General features: G+C 39.0%; 1 protein-coding gene across 24 annotated transcripts in view; it reads left to right on the top strand.

Moving 5' to 3' along the window:
* The window catches only part of macf1a (microtubule actin crosslinking factor 1a), a 211,374-nt gene that overhangs the window by 143,815 nt on the left and 56,564 nt on the right, over positions 1–10,995 (top strand). For all 24 annotated transcript variants that reach the window (XM_016675293.1, XM_016675287.1, XM_016675286.1 and 21 more), the window contains 2 exons: positions 638–955; positions 1,433–1,615. In XM_016675293.1, the coding sequence (XP_016530779.1) occupies positions 638–955; positions 1,433–1,615 (501 nt within the window). The remainder of the gene's footprint in view (positions 1–637; positions 956–1,432; positions 1,616–10,995) is intronic.

Raw genomic sequence — 10,995 nt, 5'->3', positions numbered from 1 at the left:
AGTATGAAGCGTCTATTCTATGCGCCTTATAATGCGGTGCGCCTAATGTATGTAAAAAGTCCTAAAATAGGCCATTCGTTGAAGGTGCGCCTTATAATCCGGTGCGCCTTATAGTGCGGAAAATACGGTACACATTTTTTCCTAACATTTTGATGTGAAATCAGACCAAACTTTTCTTGTTTTAGGTTAATTAGAATCATCAACATGATTTTTATTTGCTCAATCCCAGAAAACTTATTTTCTTTTCTTTGTATGTTATGTTGTGTTTAAGCATTTAATTTGATCAAAAAGGATATTTACCGTACCATGACTTATTTGGATTGTTTCAATGTAATTAATATTTTTTATTACTAATTAAAACTTATTGTTTCATATTTTATACATTAACATTTTTAAATTATTGTATAGGGTGTGTGAGAGACATTTCAAAACATAAAATTTTTAGATTTAATTTACATTGTCTCTGCTGCAGAATATAAAATACCATCATAATACATTAATAATTACAGTAATTTTTTTTAATCTCATCTGTAGTTTGAAAACTTACCTTGAAATTTTCTAGAGTTTGTTTGTGGGAAACGTGTGTGAACCTGTTTTCTTCCGTGGTTTTAACCTGAACCTCGCCCTCCTCCATCAGATCGAGCTCTGCTGCTCCTCCCTGGAGTCGCGCCTGCAGGGCGTCGGCGAAGTCCAGTCCCACGTCCGCGACGTCTTCTCCCGCCTCGCCGACCTGGACGACGAACTGGACTCCCTGAGTCCCGTCTGCCGTGACGCCGACTCGCTGGCGTCGCAGGCAGACGCCGTGAAGAGCTTCCTGTCCCGCCTGTCCGACCTGAGGACGGAGCTGGAGGGACACGCCGCCGACTGCACCGCCATGTTGAAGAGGGAAGGCTCCTCGCCGGACCTGCTGGCTCTGCGCAGGGAGACGGAGGCGCTGAGCCGCCAGGCTGGCAAGGTGGGGAAAACATTCTTTACTTGTAGGGCTGCCACTGAGTGAACAGTTTAAATATTATAACACTTGAAGAGTTTTACATAAAATGTATTTACAAACAAATATATTGCAGTTTTAAATGCTAATTGTGTGTTTATTTTGTACAGTTGTGACTTGGTGACCACGCTGAATGTTTTGTTTTTTTCAGCAAATCAAATTTTTTGAATCTATAGTCCAGTTAACAATTAATCAGTTACTAAAATAGTTGATGATTATTTTAATTATCACAGTTAATCCCTCAATAATTCCTTAATATAATTCCTTACAATAACAGAGCAGAGATTACTTTAAAAACAGAACATTCAATCACATTTTTTGAGTTTGTTTCTTTTCTGTATTAAAGTTACAAACATTTTGGATCTTAATGAATATTTTAATTGGTCGTTAAACAAGAGGAACGTCTCTTAGCGTCACATTTATGTCTGTTTCGTTGCTCTCCAGCTGAGCGAGCGCGGCCAGGCCAGGCTGGTTCAGATCGAGGACGCCGCAGAGAGAGTACAGGACTTCTACCGGCTGGTGGCGGAGCTGCAAGGCATGCTGGGAAAAGCCGAAGACGGGCTGAACTCGCAGGGTGTGGTCGGCACGGAGGTGGAGATGATCAAACAGCAGCTGCAGGAGTTCAAGGTAGGACTGGCTGGGTTTGAGTTGCTGCTGAAGCTGGTCGTTTTGCTTGGAGATTCAGAATTTCTCTGAAACGATCGAGAGATTTAAAAAACTGAACTTTAAGTTTTAAGTCAACCATTGATGGAAAAAGTTCTAGTTACCTGTAAGTTAATGTTGTCTTATTTTAAGTGTACCAAGATATCTGCGCCAGAAACTTGATCAAAAAAAGTTAGTAAGATTTTGTGTGTTTACAGTGTGAATAAGTTTAATTCAGTGCAGGGAAACTTTCCTGTAGCAGTCCGTCTTACAGTGATGCTGAAGAAGCCTCTGACAGAAGACACTGTTGAATCGTTCTTTGCCCAGAACAGAACCAGTCTCTTTTATCACCTTGTTTATACCTTTTTAACAGTTGATTATTTTTCTATTTCATGTCAGAATCATCAAAAATAACATAAAATTGGTCAAAACCAAAAGTCTTCAAGAGGATTTGTTGAAAAGTGTTTTATCAGTGGATTCATTTTAAATGCAACTTTTGGTTCCAAAGAAGAAGAGAAACAAACTGTCACTATACAGGAGTTTTATTCTTCAGATTAGCACTTAGCGTGAAATTAATTTTGCTAAGAACAGAAGAACAGAGTAAACTTTCGTGCAACACGAGCTTCGCCTCACAGAGCTGCGTTTGTGTGGTGAATGGCGTCATTGAGTTTTTGCAGAGCTCTTTCCTCCAGAGATCCTCATTTAAAGGGATTGTGTCTGTTTGTTTGAACCGCGCTGCGCTGCAGACGGCTGAATCACGCTGCCTTTCCTCCCTTTGATGCAGCATCACTAGTGATGTTTGTCAGGAAATCTTCCAGCACATATTTCATGATTTTCCTGTTTCTAATGCAAATCTATGAAACGAGTTTTGCTGCGAAACTTTCAAAGTTTGGTCCAAGCTGTATTCGTTTTAATAAGGCAGAGTTTTAGTAGTTTTGCTTTGATGGAGGCTGTTTCGTAATCCTCTCTTTTCATCTAAATGTCACAATTTGCATTTGCAAACATAATATTTAAAAGAGCTCAAAAAAGTAAAATTTCTCACAAGAAAAGTTACTTTAATGTTTGTAAAACGTTGATTTTGAGTGTCCTGCTCCGTTTTCACTCATCTACTGCTTTGATCTTGTAATTATGAAACAGACCAAACACTGAATTTGATACCAGTCTGTCTGTTTGCTTCCTTTTCTTGTGGTTGCGACGTTCTCAGTCGGTAAATTCTGCGGCGGCAGCTGTGCAGCTTTTGTTGTGGTCGCTGCTTTTATCTCGACCATTCCTCTTAGTGATAGGGACACAGACGTCTCTACGAAGCGTTGCTGCGTATTAAGCCCATTAAACTATATTATTTATTTGTTTTATCTGTAGATCAAGAATGGTTCTCCACATGTAATAGCATTTGTCCAGAAAATCGATGAAACATTCACAGAGCCTTCATATTTACTGCAAAAAACAACTGCTCTGTAATCAGAGATTGCACATGAAAAGAGGCTGTGTTACCAAAAAAGTGATAACAAAGAGGTTTCTGTTGTCTGAAGCGCTCCACACCAAGTCAGCGCCACAACTCGGCATTTTGGAAAACATTTTGAGTTTGGTCACTTATTCATCAATCTCAGTTTTATTTTAACCACTTTTATAATGCTTCACTAAACAAATATCAATAATTGTAGTAATTTAAAATAGAAGTAAAGCAAAATATTCAATAAGTTTCTGATCAGACAAGCATTAAAAATAAAAAAATGAAAAAGAAATTATGTTTTATAGTGTGAAATTTAGAGAAATTTCTAATTTTTTGTCTTTGATTCTTAATATTTATATTAGGTCTATACATATGGGTTCAGCTAATGAGTGTGTACGCTAACACAGGTATACCAATATTCGTTAGGGTTAAAGTCCACAGCTAAAATTCATAAATACTTCAGCTCCCTTTAAAAACATTCATATCGGCCTCTTTTAATAGTTCAAGCATCAAATACACATTAATATGCATTACTACATGCTGTGCAAACCATCTTAGCGCTAGCATCTATAGTCTTCCTTATTTCCACTCTTGGTTGTTCAGCCAATCAGCATCAAGGAAAATAAAAGTCACTCCTGGATTGGCTGTTTTGCAAATGCCATTTTTCTGGCAATAAGTTAAAGCTTATTGGTGTCACAGAAATGAGCCGAGTCAAAACCTCCCAGAATGTTAAGTCACATTTGGCACTGCGCTGTTACCTAGCAACGCCAATGGAGTTCTGCCCGTTACCTAGCAACCCCAGCGGAACTCCAGCATATTTAATTTTACCGCAAATTCAAATTTTTTGCATTTTTGTACTTCCATCTGGATCTCGGCTGTGGTTGCAGGTTTATGTCTGTCACTACGCTCTCATTTCTTTTTACAGTTTATATTTTCAGCATCAGTATTTGGGTTTCCAGGAGCAACAACCTGTAAAAGCGTAATAACTTTTCATTTAAGACAGTCAAAACAATCACTGAAAAAAAAAGTGACGGTGGACCATTATGGGATTCGTAAGTAATGAGCTGCCTTCAGGCAGGTTCTCTGCAGTCACCTTGTTCCTCCAGCTCCGTGTCAGGACACAGTGTCCTCTTTCAGTCCAGCTACTATCATTAAAACGCACATTTTTCTCAGCATGATGTCATATCCTGGCCACTTATCCACAAGTTTGTGAGCCATGAGAGTAAGAATGCAAAAACTGTAAAACAAGGAGTCCTTTTTCAGTCCACCAGAGTGAGAAGGACTCCTTTTTCACTTAAATATCTAACTTTTTAGTTAGATATTTAACTAACTAAAAGTTAAATACTGCTGTGCCTGGACTGCTCATCTTTGTGTGTTGAGGTTTAATGAGAACAAGCTGGGAAACGTGCAGCAGACAATAAACAGATCAAAGAAATAAAGAGGACGGATTCAAAGAGAACTGAGAAGATGAATAAACTGAAGTTGATTCATGAGTTCTATGCTTAAATGAAAGATTTTCAGGTGCAGCTAATGATAGATGAATATATTCACAGATGTGCTTTGAGTAGCGTAACATTATGCTGCCAAGCAGATTCTCTGTACTTAGTCAGAGGTGCACCGATCGGGTCTTTATGAGCCGCTACTCCAACAGATTCAGGTAATTGGTCCCTATTAAACATTTAAACTTAATAAGTATTAACCATATTAGAGGAAATGTGCTGCAAAATATGCAAAAAATGAGAAAACCAGATTAAAATTCACATTAAATATTGTTTTTTAACTGAGAAGACAAAGATGGAAGACAAACAATCATTATCCTCAAAGGTTTATTTAGAATTAATACAATCTTGTTGAGAGGTATTATTATAAAACCTCAAACAGTATTGAAATATATTAGATTTGGATTTATCAAGCTATAATATAGTGTTAAAGTACAAGAACAGTTAGTAAAGAACATAAATAAAATAGAAATAGTTCAGTATTTTGTTTCCAGGTCTGCTTCTCATTGAAAATTACTCCTAAAAATAGATTTGAGGGACTTGACTAATTTTAATGACACTAATCTTCAGTTTCCCATTTTTTTGTACTGAAAACCATAAAATTTCTACTTTGAGAAATTCAAAAAACAATTCAGAAATATAATAAAATTCTTCATTTGCTTTTCTTTTCAGACCATCTAGATTGGCATTTGATATTTAAAAACAGAACAGGTTTAGTCTGCAGATATCTTTTAGAAACATTTTAAATCATTAATAAAAGACGAGTGTTTTTATTGACTAAATCTGTTATTTTGTCCGTTTTAATCAAGTCAAACACATGGTGTCAAAGGTCATCCTGTTCATTTATGGATTTACTGGAAGCTTGAGCTGTTAAGTAGCTGACTGCTGGCTCCACCAGAGTGGGTGGCCCTACTAATTAACCAGCTAATGTCTGTTTGTTTATAGTTGAGTTTATCTATAAAGAGAATCAAAGGGGTAAATATCTGCTTAATAAGCAGATTTACTGGAAAACTACTACAAAATGTAATGTTTGTATTTCTGTGAGAATAATTCTTGATTTCTTTTTAAATAAATATACAAATAAATGTGGTTTTAGTTTTAATACATTGCTGAAATAAATCCAAGAAAAGTTCCAAACTTAAAGTTTAAGAGACGTAAAAATGGATTTAGGTCCAACAAGGTGATTCCTGATGAGCTGGAAACTCGTCTTCTGGTGGATGATCACCTGACAGATGACGGTCCGAAGTCGGACCGAGTCTGATTGATTCAAAGATTTCTCTTTCACATGTGGCTGAAAATAGCTTCCGGTCATGGTTGAGTAAAACACTAAAACTGAGTGAAAAACACCCAAAAGAAGACGATTTAAAACCAGAGAAGATGACGGAGTAGACCTGCTGCTGGGAAGGAAAACGTAAAGAAATGAGAAATGGATCAGGACGTTTTCCTCTGCTGAAACTCGGGACAAATCATTCACCGTTTCCCGTTTTTATCCAAGTTCTCTGCTCTGCTTTTAATCACTGAATTGGTTGTTTTAATGAGAGAAGAGAAGAGAAGAGAAGAGAAGAGAAGCTGGTGTTTGTTTATATTGTGTTTTTCTTGATTTATTCTCTGATCCGTGCAGCAGACAGGCTGTTAGAAAGCAACCCGGTGCAGAATGCGTAGCGGCTACTGTCTGCAGGGTTTGTAGAGCATGGAGAAATGGTGTGTCACTGGCTGCGTCTGGGGGCTGGGGGTATTTATAGGAGGCCGGGGAGGAGGAAGCAGCCGAGGTGAGAAAGAATGGGAGGAAAATCAAAAAATGTTAAAAATAGAAGGACAACAGCAAGAAATATGAGTAAAAAATGTCTCTTCCTGCAGTTTTGTCTTGGTGTTCATCATAAATGGAGCAAATATGGCCGACGTCTTCCACAACAGGGATAAAAAGATTTGGTCCAGCGCTTGAATGGCCTCTCCTCTCTTTGTCCCAGCCTCCCTCCTGCTCCTCTGAAAGCGATCCAGCTCGGCTCATTTCAAACCTAAACATGTCTGTCTGGCTCCAGAGCAGACCAGGCCTCCCCTCTCCTCACCCCCCCATGAGACCCCGTTTCAAATCCAGGGGGATGATGTCATGCCGATGCTTAAAAAGACGAGGGGCGTGGGTGGATGAGGGGTCGTCGGGGTTAGGGTGGTGGTGGTGTTGTCACATTCTGGTTTGAACTCTGTAAACAGTGATCTCACACTGCTGAGGTAGACGGCGGCTTATCTTTTTGTTTTCATTCCTTTATAACCAGTGGGGTTGGAATAATCAGAGAAAATGTCTAATTTAGGCTAAGTTACTATATTTGTACCCAAAGGTTGGTTTGTTTTGCACAAAGCATACATATCCATGCACACACACTCTAAAAAGTAAGAACACATCAACAGAACCAGAACTGATCAGATATAATGGAGCTCGACGATTCAAATGCAAATCAAAGCGGGACACAGAAGATGAGTAAAACTTAGAGATTAAACTATAACATGTTAAATTAAAAGCATGAATAACATCTATTAGGTTAAATCCAGTGTGGATTTTTTTTTTCTTCTATCTGGGTCTCAACTCCTTTTAAAACCAGTTTAAGTTCTTGTTTTTTGGTGTCAGAAAAATTAGCTGATTCAAAAACCTCCCAGAATGTTAAGTCACATTTGATGGGCATTGCATCGTTACCTAGCAACGCCAGTGGAGTTCTGCCCATTACCTAGCAACCCCAGCAGAACTCCAGCACATTTGGTCAGCTGGTTTTACCGCTATATGTGCTGTACAGTGGCTGCTGGAAAAAATAAGGGTTTTGTTGTTCACTTACCGTCCAGAAACCACTTCCTGCTTTCTTGCTGGCTGTGCAGAAGGCTCCACTGATGCTTTTCAAAGATGTGCGGTTGTATAACTGCACATCTGTTTGTAGTGTTGAGTTTGGGCCGTGGCCAGCAGCTGCTTATTTGGATTTAAATTGATAAGACGCCCTAAAACAGCTCAAAATAGGCTAAACTGACAGACTAAAATCTCGTTATCGAAGAATAATTTTGTACAAAAAATTTAGTTAGCATGTTTTGTATAGGCCATAGAATTATCCTAACCTAGAAGGTATAAATAAGTGTCCTGAAGAAGCCAATGTTTTTCAACAGCAGTATTTGTGTTTGTGGGGCTATGTTTGCAGTTACAGTCATGCAGTTACCAAAAGAAGTAATAAATGTCTTTCATCATAACTTTAATCATTATCGCAACAGTACCCTAAAATATATCAATAAAATTCTACAGCCTTATCTCCCACCCCTATTTCCCACTCAGAGTTGAGCTATTTATCATGTTCGTGTTTATACTTGGCCGTCCTGTCCGCGTGTATGTGCTACTGAGGAATCCGTGTTTGTATTTCGGGTCGCTCCGTGGGCTGATGAGAGGTGTGCGCTCTTCATCAGAGGATGCTTCTAATTCCAGGCTTTTTCGGGTTGCAACCGGAATCTCAGCTGTCTCCTCGCCCCACCCTGGCACACATTAGGGCGTGACATCAGCGCTGCCAGCGTCCCGCGGCAGCTGACGGCCTCCGGGTGGGATGTGGACACCCCTGCGGTTCGGCAGGGGGGTGTTTTGAGGCCGTAAAGCCTTCGCTGCAGATGGACATTCCTGGGAAGGGCTGGTTAGCCCGGGTGACAGCGAACACGACGCACAAAGTTTTGCACACGTTTGTTAAAATCCCTGTCCTAAATCACTGCTGCACGCCTCCACTGTCTTCACCCCCTCTGCGCTGCGCTTCGCCGTCCTCCGGTTTGTGATTCACCAACCTTCACCGCTCTGACTGCGTCAGCAGCCATTTGATGACAGGAGGAAAAGTTTGGTCAAACTGGGTCGAGGTTCCAGCACGTCCTTGTTTGTACTGTAATTCTGCTTTTGGGAGTTAAATTTATGTTTTGTCTTAGCAGTTTGTACGATGTATAAATAATGTTGTGCACTGCTGTTTTGTTTTTAAACTGCCTGAAAAAGAGGTGGAGGAATTTATGAAAACATTACAGTGAACCTTTGGTGTTCATAGTGTTATGGGAGCACAACCAGCAGCAAAAAACTGAAATGAGTCGAATGCTTATAAATGTCTGTTTTAATGGTTCAAACACAAAACATACCTTAATTTTAGTGGTGGGACTTGATTTAAAATTAACTGAGTTAACTGCAAGGATTGTAGTTAATTAGATTTTAGTTATAAATAAGCAACATTTCAAATCACAAAATCCTTTTTCAACATTTGAAATAAAAAAAAACTTTTGCTGTTAAATTATTGAATAACTAGACTTATGAGCTCAACAACAAAGACATTTATTATTTTTAGTCAGATTGGTGCTAACGTTAGCATTTTGGGCATCTGTGCTGTTGCTACATGTTAGCATTGAAATGCTATTTTAGGAGTGAATAGCTTCGCTGATGGGTCTTAGCCTATCAGCGAAGGCTAAGGCCTTCGCTAATGGATTTGATTGTGTTCAAATCCATTAGCACGATTTGAACATGATAGTTTTTTCCAGCGTCCAATCTGATTGTTTTTGAAGCAAAATTAAACTTCCAGTGGATTCAGAGAAGCAGCTTTGTTGTCCATCGTTGCTGTTAGCAGATTTTAGTTGTACGTCAGATTTATACAAGGACCACTTGAATGCAAAAGTTCCAGCTTTTGGATTATGTTTTTTAAAAAGCTATTAATTGTGTTAAAATTTTGTAATTAATTGAAATTAATGCATTAAAGTCCCGACCCTACTTAATAAGCATCAATAGACGCAGTAGAAACCATTTTAGCACTATAATAGAAACATCTACTTCCTTATCTTTGCTCTTGGGAGTTCAGCCAATCAGCATCAAGGAAAATAAATGGTGCTCCTGGATTGGCTACTTTACAAGCGCCACCCAGTAGAGTCTAGTCGTGTTGCATCATGGTATTTCAGCTTCCCAAGCTACTTCGTCTTTTGAATATTATAAATAAATCCCACAAATTTAAGGAGGAAAAATCAGTTTTTCTTTTTTAAAAGGATACAGTTTGTTGCTGCTGTTCATGTTTTGTTTTGTTCCAGTTGTTCATCTTAACTATGCATGTTGAGGACAAATGAGCTGCTTTGCAATTCATCACATTAACAATGTAATCCAAGTTATTTAAACAGGAAAAACCACATGATTTACCTCGGTAACCAAGTTAAGGACCTGAAAATATGATCCGGTTCATTTATCAGCTGTTTGTGATTATTTGATTTGATTAATTCGGACTGAGAGGAGTCAGAGGACTTCATTGGGTCAGAACCCAGTGACCCGCCCACGACTCCACGGCTAATCCGAGTCATCCATCATCCGAGTGGGAGCCGTGTTTACAGACTGGACTTTCCTTTTCTGTCTGTGTTTTTCTGACTTTTCGAGATCTCAGAGTTCATGTCTGTGTATTTATGTCTCCAGCCTCTAACATTCTGATTAGATCAGATTCTTTAATCAAATTACCTGATGAATCACACACACCTACACGTTTATTCCTTTACTGTAACATGCATTGGTAATGTCTCGGTCCTGTGTGGTTGAAATGCGCCTGTATTGGATGATTCAGCTTGTGCGTGTGTTGGAGCGTGTGTGTGTGTGTGTGTGTGTTGGAGCGTGCTGGCCTCCCTCCTCTGGATTGTTTCAGCTGTTGTGAATTAGAAAGGCATGCCATAACCCGGCCTCCTTGCTCTCATTTCTTTCATTTCAGTAAAAAAAACTTATGATAAATTTCTAGATGTCCAGGAGATTCACAGGTTTGTAGATGTTGGATCTGCAGCTTCATGATATCAGAGAAATCAGTCTGATTCTGATTCTGCTGGACCTAAACGTCAGCTGCACTCCGACTCACTGACTGAGCGAACCTTTCAAACACAGCTAATGTTCATTACGAAAGGAACTCAGGCTGGTTAAGACGTCACATGTTTTTAGTTGTCACATGTGTACAATTAATTCAGGAGGAAACATTTGCCACTTAATTTAACAGGATTTTTTCACCCGTTTCACTTTAAGGGGTGCATTTTAATTGTTTATGAAGTCATTAAGGAAAATCCAGCTCTCCTCAAGTTTCCTTCTTAATTTCAAGTTTAACTCTTATTCTTCGAGATGATAGACCTGATCTGACTGTTGTAGTTTAGTTGCAGATAAACTGACAGATTTATTGTATTCCAGTGTTACGAAATGTAGTTTTCTTCCTGAAATCACGTGTAGCTTAGCTAGTTAGCATCTTGTGGCTTTTTCTGAGCTTCTTGCTGACTTACAAACCTCATTATTATTTGTAGTGTTACACCTTAGCTGAGTGCCACCATGCTAACATTAGCATTAGCTTACTCAGTTGTTAATTTAGCATTAGCATGCTAACCTAAGACTTGGCAAGCTTACTTTAGCATTAGCTCATATGGCTATT

Source organism: Poecilia formosa, unplaced genomic scaffold, assembly GCF_000485575.1.
Source record: "Poecilia formosa unplaced genomic scaffold, Poecilia_formosa-5.1.2 Scaffold112, whole genome shotgun sequence".
Taxonomy (NCBI): Eukaryota; Metazoa; Chordata; class Actinopteri; order Cyprinodontiformes; family Poeciliidae; genus Poecilia; species Poecilia formosa.
This window is presented reverse-complemented; position numbering and strand designations above follow the sequence as displayed.